This window comes from Talpa europaea (genome assembly GCF_964194135.1).
Source record: "Talpa europaea genome assembly, chromosome: 1".
NCBI lineage: Eukaryota > Metazoa > Chordata > Mammalia > Eulipotyphla > Talpidae > Talpa > Talpa europaea.
In genome coordinates, this window is record NC_140073.1 from 1,487,708 (window position 1) to 1,507,360 (window position 19,653).

The window sequence follows — 19,653 nt, forward strand, 5'->3', positions numbered from 1 at the left end:
GGGAGTGCCCCCGGGGGCAGCGGTGTCCCAGGGCTGCGGACGCTGCGTGGGGCCGCCTCCCCCTCTCCAGGGGCTGCCTGCGGGGGGTGGCCCGTCCCGGGCGTCCTTCCTGGGCCAGACGGGGTGGGTCACGCAGCGCGGCCCCTGGGCTGGCGTCGCGGCGGGAAGGCCGCGGGGCAGGGTCGGGTCTGTCGTCCTGTGCAGGTGGGTGAAGGAGAGCCCGGAGCCCGCGTGGCCTTTGCAGGCGGGCAGCCTCCCGGCCCCCGCGTGTCTTCGCTCCCGGGCTCCCGGCGTGCTCTCGCGGCCTTTACGTCTCTGCTCCTTTCACTCTCTCCCGTTCTGTTCTTGTCGCTCCGCGGGCGGCCCCGTGACGCCGCCCTTCTGAGCCCGGCCTCAGCCCAGGCGCGCCCGCCTACGCGCGCCCACCCCCCACTCCCGGTGCCGCCAGCAGGCGCGCGGTCAGGACTGCAGATCCGTCGTCCGCCCTAAGGGCGGGAGGGGGGAAAGCCGGGTAACTGTTTACCCGGCGGCGAAGAAGGACTCACTTGATGCTCAGCGTGTGGGGTGCCGTCGCCCCTCTGTGGGGATCGAGTCTGCGGGCGGGAGGCTGCTGGACCCCCCGGTGCTGGCTGGGTGAGGGCGCCCCGTCTGGGCTGCTGCCGGCTCAGGGGCGTGGCCGGGAGCAGGGTCGGGCTGAGGGGGGCACAGGCCGCCCTGAGACGCCGCATCTCGGCGGGGTCGGCGCCTGGGCACAGCCCAGCACCCTGACTGCGCGGCCCTGCTCCCCACTGTCCCCTCTCGCTCCGGAGGCCCCGCGTCCGCGGCCCTGAGTGTGCTCCCCAGAGGGTCCCTCCCGCCTGGACGCCCTGCCCAGCGCCTTCCCTCTGCCCCGCTGTGGTCTTGGGGCCGCCCGCGGCTGTCAACGGGGTGAAGCCATCACCCCCTTTGGGAATGGCTCGGGCCACAGGCACGTTCTGATTTTGGGAAAGGCCGGGTTGTGTGGGACTGACCCCCTTCCGTGGGGATCGCCAGGGGGAAGAGGAAAGTGAGGAGGAAGGAGCTGCTTCCAGGGGTGGGGGTGGGGCTGCCTCCCTGCCCCGCCCGGCCGAGGGGCCTCCAGCCGCTGCTGGGCTGTGCCCGCCCCCAGTCCTGCCCCAGCAGCACGGCCTGTCCTGAGCAGGTGTCCCCTGCCGCCCGCCGACGGCCCATCACCTCCAGCACAGGTGGCAGCCGGCAGGGCACGGGGTCGGGGGCCAGGGCAGAGGCCCCGACCCAGCAGTGCCTTCCTGGGCAGGTGTGGGTAGGGGGTCAGGCCCCCTGGGGAGGCCGCGCCAGCAGGCCCCGGGGGCACTGAGGTGGGCGGGAGACCTGAGCACAGGAGGCCCTGGGGTGCAGGTACCTGGGACAGAGACACCCCGAGAGAAGCTCCAGCAGACCCCCTGCCCCGGAGGGCACCCGCTGACGTCACGGGACACAGGGGTGGTGGAGCCTGCCCTGGCCCAGACACAGGCTCTCGGGGGGCCCCGAGTCGTCGGGCGCTGGTCACTCTGACACCAGGCAGAGCCCGGGCTGGGGCGGGACACAGGCTGAGGCCCGTCCCCGGCTCTGATTCCAAAGCCGTGGGGACACGTCCGAAGGGGGCGTTCCAGCTTGTGCTCGCCCAGGACCCCTCTTGGGGGGCAGGGCACGTGCGGGGCAGGGAGGTGGGACTGGGCAGGCGGCCCTTCTGCGCGCCCCACTGCCCGCGCCCTCCTGTTGTCTTCTTTCTCCCAAACTTTACAAAGAACTGAAGTCACCGTCCCCAGGCGCATCCCCCAAAGTGTCCGTCCTCCGCTTTTCTTTCCTTGCTAGAGGTATGAAAATGCGAATTTATGTTATTTATTCGTGTTGAATTTAATTCACGCTGCAGCTCCCCTGGGCTCCGCGCGTGGCCCCGAGGGGTCCCAGCCGCGGTGATGGGGCCTGCGCTTCCGGGCGGGGGAGAAGGAAGACGCCCTCCTAGAGGAGGAGCTCCCCGCAGTCCGGGGTTTGCCGGGGGCGTCCCCTGCGCTGTCTGAACCCCAGGAGGAGGCGGGGAGCACAGGGGCGGAGGTTTTGCTTCCTTTTCTTGCTGGAGAAGTGGGGGGGCCCTGAGCGAGCCTGGGGGTGGGGGTTCAGCCTCCTCCGTCCCCGAGGCGGGGACAGGTCAGCCGGGCAGCAGCTGGAGCCCACCCTGGGAGGCCGGTTTCCCTGAGTGACCCCGGCTTCCGTGAGACAGCTTGGGTTCACCCAGCCTGGGCGTCGTCCCCCGTGTGATGGGTCCGCGGCGCAGTGAGACCCCGGTTTCCTGTGGGGAGCTGCTGCCGCGGCGTCCACCTCCCCACGTGGACGTGGCTGCGTGGCGACCCCCGCACGGGCGGCGTCTCAGGTCGCGTCACTGTCGGCCGCCCCTCAAGGGCTGAGAACGCAGGGCACCCCGCGGCATGACGCCCCCAGCGGGAAGGAGTCCCCACCACCCAGGCCCGCGCTGGGCCCCCACCAGGGCAGCGAGGGCGTGGCCAGCCCCAGGCGCCTGGACCAGAGGGTGGGAGGCCGTGTGGGCAGGGGCCCTTCGGCTGGAGGGTGTTCTGGTGTGTCTGGGTGCCGCTGTGTTGTTCTCCCTGCAGTGAGCACAGGAGGCGGGAAGAGGCCCTTGGAAGAACGGGGTGCTGTTCTTGGAGGAACGGGGTGCCCGCGGGCGGGGGGTGCCGGCCCAGCAGGCTTCCCGGGGTGGCCTCGCCTGCGGGGAGGGCGGTTCTCAATCCAGAGGGGGAGCTGATTGCTGCAGGGAACGTCACCATCTTTCAGCAAAGCACCCCACAAGCACTCGGGAGGACTCTCCCCGCTGCTCCCCCTCCTGGGGTGCACCTGGGGCGGTGCGGATCGTCGGCATCCCCCAAGTCACGTGTGGGTGTCCTCGCCCCTGCGCCCCAGGTGTGGCTGTGCTCAGGGAGGGTCTTCACCTGCGGGGCATCTGGGCTTCCGTAGACCTGAAGGACGAGCGTCTTGTGCTGGCAACAAGCTACGCGTGCGCGTGCTTTGCCGTTTGTGACGTAAAAACGCGCCAGGCTGCGGTAAGCGCAGCTGCGGCCCTGACCCCCCGCCTCGCTCTGCCCCTGCAGGTGGCCATCATCGCGGGCAACTTCGAGCTGGCCGAGTACATCAAGAACCACAAGAAGACGGACGTCGGTGAGTGGCCCCGCGTGCTCACGGCTCCCGCCCCGTCCCGGCAGACGCGCCGGAAGCGCCTGCCCTGCGCCCGTCCCCGACTCCTGGCTGGGACTCAGGAAAACCTTAGAGGCAGGGGAGGAAGTGGGGTGCAGGGCACGCTGGCGGGAGGGCGTCCGTCCACCGGGGCCGCGGGGGAGTTTGCAGCTGGCCGGGGCGGGTTTTCTGGAAGATTCTGCAACATCGTGTTTCCACTGAGACAGAGATGGCGTCTAAACGGAGGGCGAGGAGAGCTGGGGCCTGCCACCTCCCTCCCGCGGCCGTCCCTAGACCCAGGGCCGGTGCTGACGGACACCCCCCTTTCTAGTCCCGCTTGTGCCAAGCAGAAGGACTGTTTCTGGGGCGCCTCCTCTCCCCACTCACCCTGCCGGCATCCGGGCCGCGCCTAGCGTCTTGGAGGATCCTGCCGGCCTGTGTCCTCCGGCCCCGGGCTTGCACAGGACCCGCAGCGGGGAGCAGTCCCTGGGCACCGGCAGCGGTGAGCTTTCAGAGGGCGCCCTCCCTCCCGCGAGGGGCGCAGCCCTGGCCTGGGGACGCGGCCGCGGCGTCTGTGTCTTGCTGCCTGGCCCCTCCCGCGTCCGTCCGGCGTGGCGCGGCCCGCGTGCGTGTGCTGAGTCTCTGCGTGTGGCATGTGCCTGGCGCCGCCCGCGCGGAGACCGAGGCTTGGCTTGCCGCCCCGCCCGCCCGCCCCGCTGCGCCCCGGGCCTCCCCAGGCTGCGCCGTGCTGAAGCAGGGCCTCCCGCGCGGGGCAAATCACTTAATTGCTCTGAGAGCCGCGCGGCGGCCACATCAGCGCCCCGCGCGCACGTTATGGAGACGGATGAGCTGATGTCTGCAGAGCAATTCAGAAAATGAGCTGAGCTCCCCGTGCCAGAGACGCCTCCCTCCTCGTTCAGAGCAGCACAGTGGGTTGGCTGGAGGCCGAGACGCCCGGTACCGCTTGCTGGCAGGGGAAGGTGGTGCTGTGAGCAGGCTGGAGGGCAGGGACCCCAGCCCGCACCCCGGGACTGGAAAGGGCCCTGTGGGCCCCTTGGCTCCCCAAAGTGTGTCTGGGAGGGTAGCCAGCTCCGGGCGGCCCTCAGGACTGTTGCTAAGCACCGAGCTGGTCTGGGGGACCGTGTGTGTGTGTGTGTGTTGGGGGATGGGGGCGTCTGGTGGCCCAGGGGGAGGCGCCCGGCGGCCTTGATGCCCCTGCTCTGGGGAGCTGAGACACTGGGGGCTCTGCTCCTCGCCCCACGCCCTGCCTGCAGCCTCACCCCCCCCCTTCCAGCCCCCTAAGAGTGGTGGAATCAGCCACTCAGCTGCCCGAGGCAGACCGCGAGACCCCCGGGCGCGGGGCTGGCCTGAACGCCCGGGGCCGGGTGCTCGTCGCCATTTTGAGGGGTGGTTAGCTCCGCGCTCGCCGCTCAGGCCTCTTCGGAAACACGCGTTTTTCCTGGTGTGAGGGGAACGCCCGCTGCGGGGCCGGCGCGCTCGTGGCGCTCGCTCGTTCTCATCGGTGCCTCTGACCCACGAGGGCGCCTCCAGCTGAGAGCCGGGCAGCCCCAGACCCTGCCCTGGCCCTGTTTCAGGTGCTGAGTCCCCCGTGGGGTTTCTGTTCCGTCACCGGGCCGGTGTGGGGTGGCCTTTGTCATCAGCCCTCGCAGGGCCGCTGCTCGGGGCCTCCCGCCCGGGCCCCGGGCACAGGCCTGCCCGGAAGGCCGCAGAGGGGACGCAGGAGCCCCGAGGCCCCCACCGAGAACCAGCCCCTGGCACCATCCAGGTCCACCCCCCCAGGGGCGGCCGGGAGGCTGTGGCGAGAGGGCATGGACACCCCGTGTGCCCCTCGTGGGGCCCTGAATCCCTCATGAGTCCTGAAGTGGCAGCGTGGGCTGAGCTCCAGGGTGGACCCCCGCTGCCCGCCCGTGACGGGTCCGAGACTGCCTTCCCCCGCTTGGCTTTCCTCGCCGGGGGAGGTCGCTCGGACTCCTGCCGGCCAGGGCCGTCGCCCGCTGCCCAGCCCCCGGGGAAGGGTGGGGGCACCTGCAGGCCCACCCGCACCCCGGAGCAGGAGTGGGGGGGGCAGAGAGAGGGGGAGAGGGCGCACTGTCAGCGGTGTAGGGTCACCTCCACGAGGACAGAGTGCGGGGAGCTGCCCGAGACCCCCAAGTCCCTCAGCCCAGGCCTCTGGCCCAACAGCCCTGGTTCCTTCCATCTGGGGGACCCTCGCCCCCTGAGGAAAGCCGCCTGCTTCTTGCTGCCTGAAGGGGCAGGAGGGGGCACCTTGGCTGCTCATGACTGTCCTTGGGGGCCTCGGGGCACGCTCCCACCCGACTCCCCTTGGTGACGCGTCATGGAGGGGGGCCTGTGCTAATTTGGGGGCTCAGAACATCCACCAATCCCTGACGTCTGGGGAGGTGGTGACCACAGAAATAATGTCCTCCTGTCCCCCATCCCCAGACTTGGGACCCTCACCCTTCCAAACCAGGGCAAACTGAGGGCAACCTGCCTCGTGGGCGCCGCCCGCCCCTTCCCTCCCCTGCGTGTGGCCCCGCACCGCTGCCCACCAGCGTGCTCTGCTGGGACCAGAGCGAGACCCTGCCCCGGCCCCAGCGCCAGGCCTGGGTGCACCGGGGTGACCTGAGAGCTGCTGTGGAATGGGGCGCCCCAGAGCTGCCCCCCAGGGAACCTTGCCGCTAGTTCCAGGGTGGCCTCTGCCGTCCCCTGTCCCGCCAGTGGTCCTGATACTGGACGCCCGGGCTCAGCCCCACTCTGCTCCCCGCGCCACCGGCGGCTGCCCGCTGCCCTCTCGCAGCCGAGGCCACAAGTGAGGTCAGGGTGGGCAGGGCCGGACCCCCGCCCCGCGTCTGCGTCTCAGCCATCACCCGTCTTTGGATTTGAGGTGCTCCCCGAATTCGGGCTAATCTGGCCTTGAGATCCTGAGTCAGTCGCCTGGGCAGAGACTCTGCTTCCAAGGAGGCCACGGTGCCGGCCCTGCACTGGGACTGGCCTCCCCTCCGACATGGCGGCCCCCCGGGCTCGGGCCATGACGTCTGCGCGTCCCCTGAGCCTGGCCGCGTGGCTCTGCGGGCGTCAGCCGTGCCAAGGGTGAGGCCGGGGCGGGCGCGGTGCTGGGCATGCCCGGCCCAGGTCTTTGCAACCAGGAACAAAGGGGCGGCCGGTGAGGCCCGGGCCCCTCCGAGGCTCTCCCCGTGAGGCGACGGAGCGAGACCCTTTTCTTTCTCGGTTGCTTTTCAGCTCTTTACTGCTGCTCTGTGGCATATAAGGTGAAAACATGACTTTTCCTGAGCGTTACGGGTCCAGGTTTCAGCAGGAGGGAGCGGCTGCGAGCCCGCCGTCCTGTGCGCCGCCTGCAAGGAGATCAAGAGCACGTGGGAGGAAAGCAGTTGGGGGTAGAAAGAGCAGATTTGGGGAGAGGATGTGCGTCTCGCCGAGCCCTGCCCTCGCTGGCGCTGGCGCTGGCGCAGGGCTACGCCTGGGGTGTGCAGACGCAGACCCAGGCCTTGGGGCTCAGGGCTCCGGGCCCAGGGCCTGTGTCTCACCCTGGTTCTGCTCACACCGAGGCCTGTGCATGACCTGCGCCCCTCCCCCTCCAACCCCTCCCCCTGCCCTGGGCTCCCCCCCACCCCCCTGGGCCCCTCCAACTTCACACGCCCACGAGCACATCAGTCACCCGCTCTGCGGTCATCTCCTGTCCCTCGATTACTCACCAGACCCTCTGCCAGGCCTGGTCGGTCCTTGCCAGGCTGCAGCGTGGCTCCTGGGATGCCCGAGCTGGGGCTCAGCCAGGTGTCTCCTGTGCGGGGGTGGGTGGGCCTCGGGCACCTGGGCTCCCGCAGGCGGCGTGGGGGCCCACCCGGGGCCTCTGGGAGGGGGTCTTGGCCAGCCCTGCTGCTGAAACCGAGCCCCCCGGGGAGGGCGGCTTAGGGACCACAGACTGTCCCACTGCGGAGCCGGCGCGGCTGGTCTGGGGACACCCCGTGTCCTCCTGGGGGAGGAGACGGCGCTGGCTGTCCCCGCGCAAGGGGCAACGCTCCCGGCCCCGTGGCCTCATCACCTCCCAGAGGGCCCCTCCTGACACCCTTGCCCTGGGGTTGGGGTTTCAGTGTCAGGATTTGGGGGCGCATGTTCAGCCCACGGAAGGTCGGGGCCCTCCCCAGGCCCGCAGTGGCCAGACCGGGGACTCTCCCGGGGTCCTCCTGCGACGTGCCCAAACCTCCGTCTCCCGGGGCCGCCGCCAGCTCTGGTGCCGTGAGGACAGCAAGCGGGTTTGTCCTCCCGTTGTCCCCACACCCCCAACTTCCGCAGCTCCTGCTCCCCTTCTCCGCACAACCCCCTTCTGCTTCCAAATGTGCAAATTGCGAGAGTCCCAGAGGGTTGCCACAGCAACAGAGCTGGCTGGCACCCGGCCGCAGCCGCAGCCGCTCCCCATCTTCTGGGGGACAGGAGTGGGAGGTGGGGTGGACGCGGCGGGAGCTGGTCCTTGGCGTGGTGGCTGGGTCGCCGGTAGCCGGGCCAGACGGGTGCTCAGCCGCCTCCCGGGGCCCCGTGTTCCTGGGCTGCCTTGGCCCTGCAGGTGTGACCGGAGGGCCCACGAGTGTCCCTGTCCCCCCGGCCCGGGTCCTCCTGGCCCCTGGTGGACGGCGGACGCGTCTCCCGTGTGCTCATAGGCCGTGTCTCTGTGTGTCTGGGTCCTGGTCCCTCTGCTCACGGGGACGTGGGCCTGGGGCCAGGGCCTCGGTGCCCTCCTCCCTACCTGAACCACCTCTGTGAAGGCCCCAGACACAGCCACCTCCTGAGTGCAGGCCCCCACCTGTGAGCTTGGGGGGCACAGTCTGAAGCGGGCTTCCAGGAGGGCAGCATGGCCTGCTTGCACCTGCTACCTCAAGGCTGTGCCCCCCGACCCAAGCGAGACCGTCCAGCGAGTCGGCAGTGCCCAGGCAGGCCAGCTGGCTTCGCACAGCACCGAGGGCTGCCAGGCTCTCGGCCGCTTCTCACCAGGCTGCTGAGAACGTGGCTTTGGCAGGAACAGGGGAACAGGGGATGAGTCCCGGAGAAAAGAACAAAACCCCAAGAACTCGGGTTTGCTCAGCATCAGTCCCGGGGTGCTCGGGCACGCGACGGCAGGTGCGGGTCAGTGCGGGGACCCGCCGAGACAGCCACGGGCTTTAGTAGCAGCGCGGGCAGACGTCACGGGGGCGTCCCTCGGAAGGCGAGCAGGGCCCTCCTGGTCCGAGCTGCTCCTGCCCGCCCGCCCTTCTTGCTTCTGGGTGGAAGAGGCAGCCCGAGTCCCTGGAGGGTGAGGATTGCAGCTTGAGGGGGCTCCGCGGCCCCTGCCCTCCCCGGGGGACGCCTGCTGCCCCGGCCCGCGTGGGTGGTGTCCTCGGAGCTCGACTCCCACGAGGCCAGGCCCCGGCATGGGGAGGGGTCTTTGCCCACCAGCCTCATGGCCACGTTGGGGGCTGGACCTGCCCCCCGACTGTGAGGCCCTTGCACCCCGATTCCCGATCCCCCCTCTAGCCTTCAGATCGCCGTTGTTCTTACCACAGCAGAAAGCACGGGGTCCCCCAAGCAAGCGCGGCTCCGTGTAGTCACGTTTGCAGGGGTTCGCTTGTGCTGCTAGGCCGGCCCCGCGTCCTCCCTGTGCTCCCCCATTTCTTTTCTCGCGTTAGAATCACGTGCTCAGGACGCTGCCTCTGGGGGGGAAGACCAGCGTGCTGTTTTTTTCCCCAAAATATATTTGCTTATTATTAGCTACTCCCCCACGCTGTCCCCCCTCTCCCCCAAGCGCGAGACCTCGGCCGTCCGCGTCTGCGGGTCAGGGGCGCCCCGCTCCGTCGGTCACCCGCTCTGCTGTTCCTCGTGCTGCTCCTCCCCAGACGGCACGATGCCTGTCTGCTTCGCCCAATTCCCTGGCCCCCCACCCTGCTGTGAGGTGACATCTCGGCGGCCCCTCACATCTGGACAGGCCCCAGGGTGCGTGCACCCCACCTCCTGTCTGGCTCTGGGCCCCTGGGCCCGCAGGCGCTGCCCTGCCTGGACGCTGGAGCAGGCCGAGGGCCAGAGCCAGCATCTCGTGTTCTGCAGACCAGCCCCAACCCCCACTCCCGATGGGGTCTGCCCTGTGCCTCAAGGTCACAGCTGTCTGTTGACCTGCCAGCCCCCCACAAGTCGTCCGCCTGCTCACGTGCCTGCGCGTCACCCGAGGCTGAGGGCAGGGACGGCGCGCACAGTGGGGCCGCAGCTGAGCTGTCTGGGTGGAGGAGGGGCGCTGCAGCCGGGGACCTTGAGCCGGACCCTGCCTAGTGGTGGCCGCGCCTGCTGTTCGCACGGCTGGAGGGCCCGACCCCAAACCCCTGCTCTGAGCCCGGGAGTGGCTGCTCCGAGGGGTCGCCAGGCTCGCCTTGCGCAACTGTAACCTCCAAAGCCTGCTCGCCTCAGCGAGGGCAGCGAGAGTTTTGACTGAACTCGCGTGTTTTGATGCGCATGGAGGTGCCGGTCGGGCCGACGTCCGGGTCCCTGTCGAGCTCCCCGGGTGGCCTCAGCCCTCCCAGGCCTTGCCGAAAGCCGGGGTCCGTCACGGCCCGTTCTCAGAGGAGAGCTGGGGCGCAGAGCTGTGAGCGGGTTTGGAGGCTGTTTGTTTTCAGGCGGAAACAGGAGCAGGGCTTGCTGCCCCCGACACCCCAGCACCGGGCTGGGCCCCCCGGGCAGCAGCTTCACGGAGCCAGGGCCCGAGGACGTGCCGGGCGGGCCTGGCTGGTGGGGCAGCAGCCCAGGGCAGTGCCCGCTCCTGGGAGGCGGCGGCGTCTGGGCTGCGCTTTGGGCTCCTGGAGAGATGGGAGCTTGGAGCAAAGGGGATTTGTGGTCCGGATGCCCTTTCCTGGTCCTCATCCCCCTGCCCCTCTGGAACACGGCTCTTCGAAGGCTGTTTCGTTCACGACTTACCCCTGGAGCCTGCCTGGCACGCAGCAGGCGCTCATTCACCAGTGCGCGTGAGGGAAGGGGGTCGTGTGGGCGGGCGGGTGGTCAGATGGGCCGGAGGGCAGTACCTGTGGGTGATGTAGCCTGGCGCGGCGTGCCCAGAGCACGGCTCTTGTCCAAGGCCACGATGAGGAGAGGCGAGGGGGGAGACAGACAAGGCCGGGCCCCGCCGCACCACCCGCTCATCTGCACGGCGGGCGCGGGCTGCCCCTGACTGTCGCTCCCGACCTCTGTCTGGGATGAGAGCTGAGAGCCCAGGCCAGGCCGCGCGGTGGCGGGCGCCGGCGTCTCTGGCTGTGTCTGCGTCTCGTGACCTGTCACAGGCCCCGGGCATCGCGCTGCAGACCCGCGCCGCCCAGGCAAGGGGACCCCAGCAGGCCCCAGGCAGCGGTCAGGTCAGACAGACGCCGCCGCGGTGACCGGGCCCGGCCTCAGAACTCGCCGTGCAGCGCCTGCGAGGCTGCATCCTGGCGTCCGGGAAGCGGGTGCGCGTCTCTCCCTGCCAGCTGAGGCCCTGGGCCCCCGGCTGCTGGTTGCCCAGGGGCCTCTGGCATCTTCCTCCTGCCTTCCTGCGCCACAGTGCTGGCCAGTGAGGACTGGGGTCCCGGGAGTGGCCCTGGGGCACATGCGTTAGCTTGGGTGAAGCCTGGCGTGCCAGGAGCCCAAGAGGTGGGCGGGGGAGGGTGCAGGGCTGTGCCCAGCGAGGGGCTGTAGACAGACAGACACGGGGGGGCTACCGCCTGTTCGCAGGGTGGATTTTCCACCTCCTGGAGCCCGAGCCAGTGGAGCGGGAGTGGGGGCTTCCTCGTAAGGTGGTGGGGGGGTCTGATGGACGTGCCCAGCGCAGGACAGCACGCGACCAGGCGGTGGCCCTGCACACACGGCTGTGCGGTGTGCGCTGGGGTTGTGGCCCCTCTCTGCCTCACCCCATGGGCGGCGGGGCCGCCGTCTGCACCTGTGAGGCGTGGCCGCGGGGGCTGTGAGGACCCGGAGAGCCCATGCTGCGGGGTGTTGGGCTCTGGCCGGCAAGGGCCCTGCGAGCCCCTGGGCAGAGGCTGCCCGTCCCCCGGTTGAACGGGCCAGAAGTGCAGGCCTGTGTGAGCAGTAGCTCAGCTCCTACGTGTGGCTGGCGGATTTAAACACAACTGCTTGCCTGGCCTCAGGCCACCCATTGGCAGCTCTCTCGAGTGCATTAGCATCCAGCGCGACATAAATCATGCTGTCGTCTTCAAAATACTCATCTACCCGCCCACCCATCCGTCCATCCATTATCCCGTGCGCTCACCCCCCATCCATCACCTGCCTGCTCATACCCGTCCGTCATCCGAGCACCGTTCAGCCGTCCGTCTACACCGCCCTCCCCGCTGCCACCCGTCCATCCTCCAGCCGTCCACCCTCCACCACCCTCCACCCACCATCCTCCGTCCAGCCACCCCCACCCATCTTCTCAGAAACCTTCCTGTCCACTCCCCCGCCCCCCACCCGGCTTGTCCATCTCTCTCCCCTCCTCTTTTTTCTTTCCTCGTATCCACCTGCCTGTCGCCATCTGCTCCCCATCCCCACCCACCTGTCTGTCCTTCCACTTCCACTCGCCCCCCAGAGCCGCCCCGTGGCCCCGCAGGGGGAGCGCTGAGCCCACGGAAGGGTTTTCCCACCTCGGGACAACCAGTCTGCCCTCGCCGCGGTCTCCGGGAGGTGAGGGCCGAGACGGCCCCGGAGCGCCTTCGCTCTACTTTGCTCGCCCACGTGCCCGCAGGTGCCACGCAGGTCTGCCCGGCTGTGCGGCCGGGCTGGCTGGCTGGGCTGAAGCCGGGGCCTGCCCTCCCGCTGCCCCGGCCCTGCGTGCAGCCCAGCACGCCTCTCCCCCCCAGCCAGCCTTTGATCCACACACGAGACGCAGAATCATGATTTCCAGGACCTCGCCAGCCCCCGAAGTATCCATGGTGACCAGAACCGTCTGCCCGCCCTCCCCGTACACCATCTGCACATCTCCCTGGCCTTCTGGGAGACAGAGGGGGTGCCGGCAGGTTAAGGGTGCTCAGGGTCTCGTCCCCCACCCCCTGGGCTGCTGCTGCCAGGGCCAGGCTCTGTGTCCAGGGCTAGGCTGTGCCCGCAAGGGCAGGAGGCCACAGGTGGGGCTCTCCGTTCTGCCGCACCTGGCACTGCACTGCTGCACAGGGGGGGAGTGCGGGGCTGGGAGTCACTAGTGACAGGTCCTCCTGAGGGCCACGCTGTGGTCGCAAGGGTCCAGTGTCCCCCTCTGCATGGGCACTGTTGGGGGTCGCGGTTCTGGGGTGGCCGGCAGCAGGAGGACTGGCTGGCTCATAGGCAGAGGTGGCAGTGGGGGACCCGTGCAGGAGGAGGGCGCCCAGGCCGGGCCGAAGGGGAGGCAGTGGGCAGGAGTCCCTGGAGGTGGGAGCGTGGACGGTCTCGAGTCTGGGGCTGCGCTGGGGGCTCCGGCCTCAGCTGGAACGGGGACGGGGAGGCCGGATGAGGTCTGTCCCGAGGTCGCCGGGAGGGTCGGGAGGATAGGACCTGAGCGAGGGCAGGGCCGGGGCTCGTGCAGTCCTCTGTGCCGGGTGGCTGGGCACGGGCTGCAGCACGGGCGCCAGCAGCACCGAATCTGGCCCCTCGGGCGGAGCAGGGTCCTGTGGGCGCAGAAGTCCTTGTTTACCCCCTTTCGTCTTGTGACCTGATGGGCCTGGGGGGAGGCGTGGCCCGGTGTTTTTAATTATCTCCCGTAATGAGGTCGGAGAGCAGCCATCAGAGGCTGTGCCCCGTGGGCGTCGGGCCAAGCACCGCCCTTCCTCTTTAACGGGTCACCGCGCTGTCCGGGCCGGGGACAGCAGGGCCAGGCTCCTGGTGGACGCACCGTCGTCAGCTCACCGAGCCGGCGTCCGAGCGCCGTGGGTGACGCTGCTGAAACTTCCAGAGGGACAGCTGAGCGGGGCCTGCTGCCCGCCCCTCTGTGGTGGACCGCAGGCTGGCGGGGCGGAGCCCTGAGCGTCTTGACCGCGTGCTGTCCCCAGGGGTTCTCCGGGGCGTGTGTGAGCCTCAGGCGCGGCTGCTCCCCTTCCCGGGTCCTCACAGGCACCGTTGGGACTTTAGCTAATTTTGCTTTTTATCAAAAACATGTCCCTTATTTCTCTATCTGCTGTCCTGGAGAGAGAGCTGATGGCCCCGCGCAGCTGCTGAGAAGCGCGGGGGGGCGTGAGGTGGGGGGCTTCCCGCCCCTGCCTCCCACAGTCTGCTGAGCACTGAGCCCTCTCCTTCCCGGGGGAGGAGCCATCAGGGCCCCCCAGATTCACATTGGCCCAGAGCCCGAGAGCCCCCCTTATTGGAAGACAGGCCTTGGCAGCCACCAGACTGCTTCAATGAGGTCAGGGGCGGTGTCTCTGGAGAAAGAACCTCAGAGGGCACAGGCCGGGCTGGGGCGATGCGGCCTGACTGCCAGCAGCCCCCAGAAGCTGGGGAGGCGGGGTGGGACCCCTAGAGGCAGCGGGCACCCTGACTCTGCACCAGGCCTCCAGCTTGTGCAAGCTTGGGGTGTTGAAGCTCTGGCTGCGGTGTCCTGCGCCCCGGGACGCGAACTCGGGGATCACGTGGATTCGAACTTCCTGCCCTCCCCAGGGAGCCCAGGTGGACGCCGGCTCTCCTGTCCTCCAGGTGGACGGGGTCAACAGGGACGGTCGTGCCTCGGCCTTGTGCTGCCCCCCAAACGGGGCCGCGTGGCTGGGCGGGTGTTGGCCTCTCGGAGGCCGGCTGGAGCTGGGCCGGCCGCTGGTGCTGCTGCGAGGTCAGGAGTGGGGCATCCTTGCCCCTGCTCCAGCCTCACGGGCTCCAGGACACGGTGCGGAGCCACGTGGGGCACACTGAGGACAGGTGAGCGGGTGCCCGCTTGTGTGGGGTCCCCAGAGTCGCTGCCGCCTGGAGACGGAAAGTGGATTGGCCAGGCCAGGTGTGTCTCCTGGGGGAGAGCTGCAGGGCGGACGGAAGGTTCTGGAGATGATGGTGGCTTGTGGCCCAGCAGTGTGAATGGACTGGATGCTGCTGTGCTTTGCGCTGAGAAGAGGCTCGAGGGGCCGCATGTCCACGCGCTGCCTGCAGCTGAGGCCGCGTTCGTGATTTGTCAACGAACAGGGCACGCGGACCCCGAGGCTCGGCAGCCGCTGGAGGAGCAACAGCTGGCGTTCTTTGCGTGTTTTTCACTTTGTTCCTGTTGCATAAATGCCACAATCAGGAGCTCGGAGTAGAGGAGCTCTGCGGGTCCCAACCAGCGAGGGAGGCCGTGCCCCCTCGGCGAGGTCACTGCCTGCCCCAGGGAAGACGCCGCTGTCTTGTCCTGCGAGTCAGGCCAAGCCAAGGGCATGATCACGGGTGGGGGGGCACCCTGGGGGTTTCTGGGGTGATGGCAGGGGCATGGGGGTGCCCTGGGGGGGGTCTCCTTGCCGCCCAAGGCTGGTCAGCTGTTGACATGATGCTGCCCTTTGGGGTGCAGGTCCGGGCATCCAGCAGCCTCTTTGGAGGGGTCATCCTGCGGGATCCAGGCCTGGTTTGCTCCCACGGCCAGGGAAGGGCTGGGGTTCTCTGGGCTGAGCCTGAGCGGGCAGCCTGGTCGCTCCTGGTCTCTGGGCGCTGTGCCCTTGAATTCCACTTTCTCTGCAAAACACAGGTCTGGGCTGGATCCACTTCCTGGACCCACCCTCAGGACTTTAGATTATTCAAGGCCCCGGTCAGTCTGCAGTTGCGCAGCCCCTAACTTTGACCCGGCATTTCCAAACCCGGCTGTGGCGCCTCCTCGCACTCTGTCCCCGGGGCCTGCAGGGTTCCATGGAGCGCACTTTGGGAAAGTGGCACTGAGCCGCCGTAGGGCGCTGGCCTGGGGGGTGCCGGGGGTGGGGTGGCGGCTGCCCTCAGAGGTGTTGGGAGAGGGGCCGCTGCCTCCCAGCCCCTGCCCCGGCTCACGAGCAGGCCCTTTCAGCCGCGGTGCCTGACCGTTCTGTAGAAGAGCCGCTGGCGCCCTGGTTCGGCCCTGGAGCCGCCAGCGTCAATGTTTCAGGCGGGGGGGGGGGCCATGCTGGGGTGAACTGCCACCCACGCGGGCTCTTTCTGCGCCGTGGGCTGCGAGGCGCAGTGGACGGCAGCCCCCGGGCCTGCCCTTCCGTCTCCACAACCGGGAAGCTGCCCTGCGGTGGCCAGTGCCCCCTGGCCCTCCCCGCTGGCTGCCCCGGGGCGTGTCCCCAGGCCCGACCCACCTTCTCCTGCGGGCCCTGTGGGTGGGTGCCCTGGGCAGAGCAGGTGACCTGGGTAAGGCTGTGCCCTTGTGTGCGCCTCCCCTGTGAGCTGAGCGGAGTGTGGGAACACGCCCGGCCCCACCCGAACGGGGCAGGTCCTGGCACCTGGCCTTGCCAGGGAAATTTAAAATCGGTAAAAATTGCCTGGGTCAGCAGGGGGGTAGGGGCAGGCCCTCCCTGTGGGTGACCAGGAAGCCAAGCCCACCCCCCTGTTTTGAGCACCCCGTTGGCTGTGGACAGGCAGCTCCGCTTCCTGGCATCACTTTCTTGCGTGTCCTGAGGCCCTGGGGATGCCCCGTCAGCTGAGCGCGTGGTTGGGAGGGTCTGCCTCGGGGTCCTCCAGAAGCCATGACCTCTGCCTCCCGGCCCCGGGGGTCCAGTCAGCGAGGGCTCCAGACGGCTGCAGCGACCCCATGTCCGCCCGCCCGGGGTGTGGGGCGGGGGCGCACGCAGGGGCCTGCCTTGGTTCCCCGCCCCGCAGCCGGGTCCCTGCACTCCCCCTGCCCGTGCCGGCTGGTGCCCTCCTGAGCCCCTCCGTGTCCCCGAAGCCCGGAGCCCCTCTGCGGCCTTGGGGCCTCCGCAGGAGAACGCGGCGGGAGACCCTGCTGCTGCTCCCCGGCGAGGGGCGGGGCAGGCGTGTCTGCGGGGCTTCTGGGGTACAGCCCCTGCTCCGCGGCCCCTCCCGCTGCCCCCCTCGCGTTGCCTGTTGACTAATTGCAGGAAGCACAGAGACAAACACAGGCAGCTCCATCCAGCCCCACCTCGAGCCGTGTCTATTTTCAGCCGCGCTGCAAACAAGCTGGAAATGTGCTGTCGCCCCCTTTGTTCTGCTCCCTGTTTCCCGTCTCTCTGTAATTATGGGAAATGTTTATTCATTCACTAAGGACCATCCATTCGATTCTCCATCTCTCTGGGCCCGTCCGTGTCGTCACAGAAGTCCTGCTTCTCGCGGGCGTGGCGGGCTCGCAGCCCCTGGCCAGCACACAGCCCGGCCTCAGGTGGCTCGGTGTGCGTGGGGGCCCTTCGCACCCCGCAGCGCCCTCCACGGCCAGGCAGCTGGCGCCCCCGGCATCCCTTCCAGTGCCAGACCCTGTCGCGTGCCCAGCAATCGGGTTCCCAAGGCCTCCTCTTTTGGGGGCGCTGGCCCTGTGACCAGCGAGCACTCCCCCTGGACATACAGCCAAGGGGCAGACATTTCAGGGGCTCTGGAAGGGGCGGCACTACCACACCCCGCTTCCCCGTCTTCTGCTGGCAGGAGAGGCCGCCCTTCTTGGACGAGCTCTGCAGAGCGGATTACATCCCCTTGACCCTCTGCGGTGCCAGCGCTGACCCGCGCCCAGATGACTTGCTTTTCTACATGCGTGTTCCCTGAACCACATGTTTAGAAACATGTTTCTTTATTTTCCATTCTTTATTTCTCTTTATTTCTCATTCTCAAAAGAAGAGGTTTTTTTTATTTCAAGATTTATTTCTGCATACAAGAGCTGGGGTGCAGGCCAGAGGTGCGGGGGTGGGGTGAGAGGATTCACCAAGAAAGTGGGGAGCAGAACAGGCGGATCCACTGAAATCCGCTGCTGAGGGGAGCAGCGGGGAGACAGGAGAGGAGGCAGGAGAGGTCTGCTGCGCCAAGCGGGTCAGCTCCCTGGCCGGGGCTCGGGGATCGAACTCATGCTATGGATAGCTTCATAGTGCTGGGACTGAACCCCTTGCGCCACCAGGGAGGCCCCAAGAGAAGAGTTTTTTTTCTTTTAAAGGAGAACATGGTTGCAGTCGCCTACACTAGCATAACTCTCCAGGGAAGGCGTCCTCCGAGGTGTCCAGAGCCGTCTCCGGCCTCTCACGTGGCACTTCCACCCCAAGGCACAGCCTCAGGGCCAAGCAGGGCGGTTGGGGGGACACCTGCGTGAGACGCTCAGGCACCCGGTGATCAGAGTGAAGCGAGGCCTCTGGCCCGGCGGAGGGCTTGCCACGGGAGAGGACGCTGTATTCACGGCACAAGCGCGGTGCGGGTGGTGGGCCCAGCTGTGCGCCATGACCGCTCTCCAGCGGGCACAGAGGCCCAGCTCCTCCTGGTGTGGGGGCACGGGGGCCGCCAGCGAGGGGCCGACCTCGTCCTATGTCTGGGTCCGACGACACGGCGAATCTTGGCTGTGGCGCGGATGTGCATGGCCAGACCTTGCCCGCGCTCGCTGCGGAGGGCAGGCCGCATCTGGGGCGAGGCTTTGCCCCCCTGGAAACGCGTGCGGTTTCAGGTGGAAACGGAGCTTGTAAGTGGCTCCTGAACACCTTGAGTCTGATTCTAGGAGTGTCCCGCTGACCCCGTTAGGAAAGTGGGACATTTGCTGGGTTTTTAAAGCAGAGATTTAATGAGCTGGGCTGATGCTGCGGACGCCCCGCCGCCTGGGGCGGTGGGAGGTTCTTTGTCCAGAGACAGCGAGGGCTGCAGTGTGCGGGCAGCAGTGGGTGCTCAGCCCGGCCCCTCCCTGGCAGGGGCCATCAGCCGTGACCCCTCAGGCTGCCTGTGACGTCCATGTGGAGTGGACGGGAGGCCAGAGGAACAAGGGAGTGGGCTGGACACGTTCTCGGGCCTCTCTGAGGTGGCCACCCCCTCCGGGAGCTGGCAGGAAGGGCCCACCTCGCCCGCTGTGAGAGAATGGACTGGGAGTGTCCATGTGCGTGTGGGCAACTGTGACCAGGACCCCTGGCCAGCGTGGCAGCTGGGGGCTTGTGGTGCGGTCCTGGAGGCCCGAGTGCCCGTCCCAGGTGCCTGCCTCACACCCTGGCCTGGTCACGCTGCACCCCGCTGGCCAGCGCATGTCTGCCCTCCTTGCTGCTCCCTGCCTGGACTGGGTCAGGCTCCTCCTGGACCTTGGGGATTCCCTGCGGTGCTGCCTCTGTTAACTGCGCTGCCAGCTCAGCCCTGGAAGGATTTCACGTGAAGGTTAAGTCAGCCGGTGCAGCATGATTAGCCCCAGAGCAGAGCTGCATCTGGCTGACGAGGTGCTGCTCCAGCGGGGACCTGGCCTGGCCGGGCACCTACACAGGCTGGCATCACCTGCAAGCTGGCCTCACACCACCCTGTGGGTGCAGGGAGTTGGCTGAGGTCGGATGCTGGGGGGGACAAGCCTGACGCCGTAGCCCTGCCTGCCGAGCCGCCGGGATGCTTAGGGGCCAGCTCTGGCCAGCCCTGGTCAGCCCTGCCTGGGCCCGCCAGCCTCTGCTCTGACACGCGTCTCCTGGGGCATGCCTGCACCTCTGGGCAGGGCACCAGCCCTCGCTGCCGGCGTGTGCAGTGGTGGGGGCCGCGCGCAGCTCATTGTCTTCACCCGTGTTTATCTGGGATGAAGCCCAGTTTGGAGGTGAGCTGCTGGGGTGCCCCCACCCCTCTCATGTGCTGTAAGGTGCAGCCCCTGACTTCTGAGCCCTCGGCAGCCACAGTGACACACTGAACAAAATGCACCAAGTATTTGAGGCCGTTGGCAACCGAAAGCAGACAGGGCTGGGGGGCTGCACCCTCCGCACAGGGACGCCTTTGGGGAAGCCCCATATTCACGGGGTGGGGGGCTTCCTGACAGCAGGCGAGTACCCAGGGCTGAGGAGTTGATCTTGGAGGTCCAGGTCAGGCTGCAGGGTGGCTGCAGAGAGAGCATCCTGGAAAGCGGAGCAGCCTGGAATCCACCTAAGCCTGACTCTGGGGAGATCCGAGCGCCAGCCCAGGGCTCTCTGCCCACGGAGCCCAGTGCCGGAGCCTCAGAGTCCTCAGGAATCAATGGGGGGTGGGAGGTGGTTGGCAAACCTGGGTTTCCTTGCTTGGCTAGAAAAGTGGAGCCTCGAAGGTCAGCTCCTGCCTGCAGGAAGGGAAGCCCCCAGCACTGCTCCCTGAATTCTGAGCATCCAGTTGTCCTGGGGTGTGAGCAGTCAGTCCCCAGATCAGCCTGGGCTGAGAGGCAGGCAGGCAGCACCCCATCGCTCTCCTGCCTGCAGGACTGTGAGCGCTTGCATCCATCACGCTCCATCCGTCCTGTGCACCGGCAGCTGCCTGAGCTGCACCCCAAAGACTTGGCTGCTCCCCAGAAATCCTGAGCCTCACGGGGGTCCCTCCGGGGAGCCCCACAGAGAGAAGGGCCAGTCC

General features: G+C 68.3%; 1 protein-coding gene across 1 annotated transcript in view; it reads left to right on the forward strand.

The window, feature by feature from the left end:
• The window catches only part of SHANK2 (SH3 and multiple ankyrin repeat domains 2), a gene marked incomplete at both ends in the record, with an annotated part of 168,957 nt that overhangs the window by 14,684 nt on the left and 134,620 nt on the right, over positions 1 to 19,653 (forward strand). Inside the window, 1 exon segment of the mRNA XM_084248246.1 lies at positions 3,141 to 3,207. Within this exon segment, the coding sequence (XP_084104372.1) occupies positions 3,141 to 3,207 (67 nt within the window).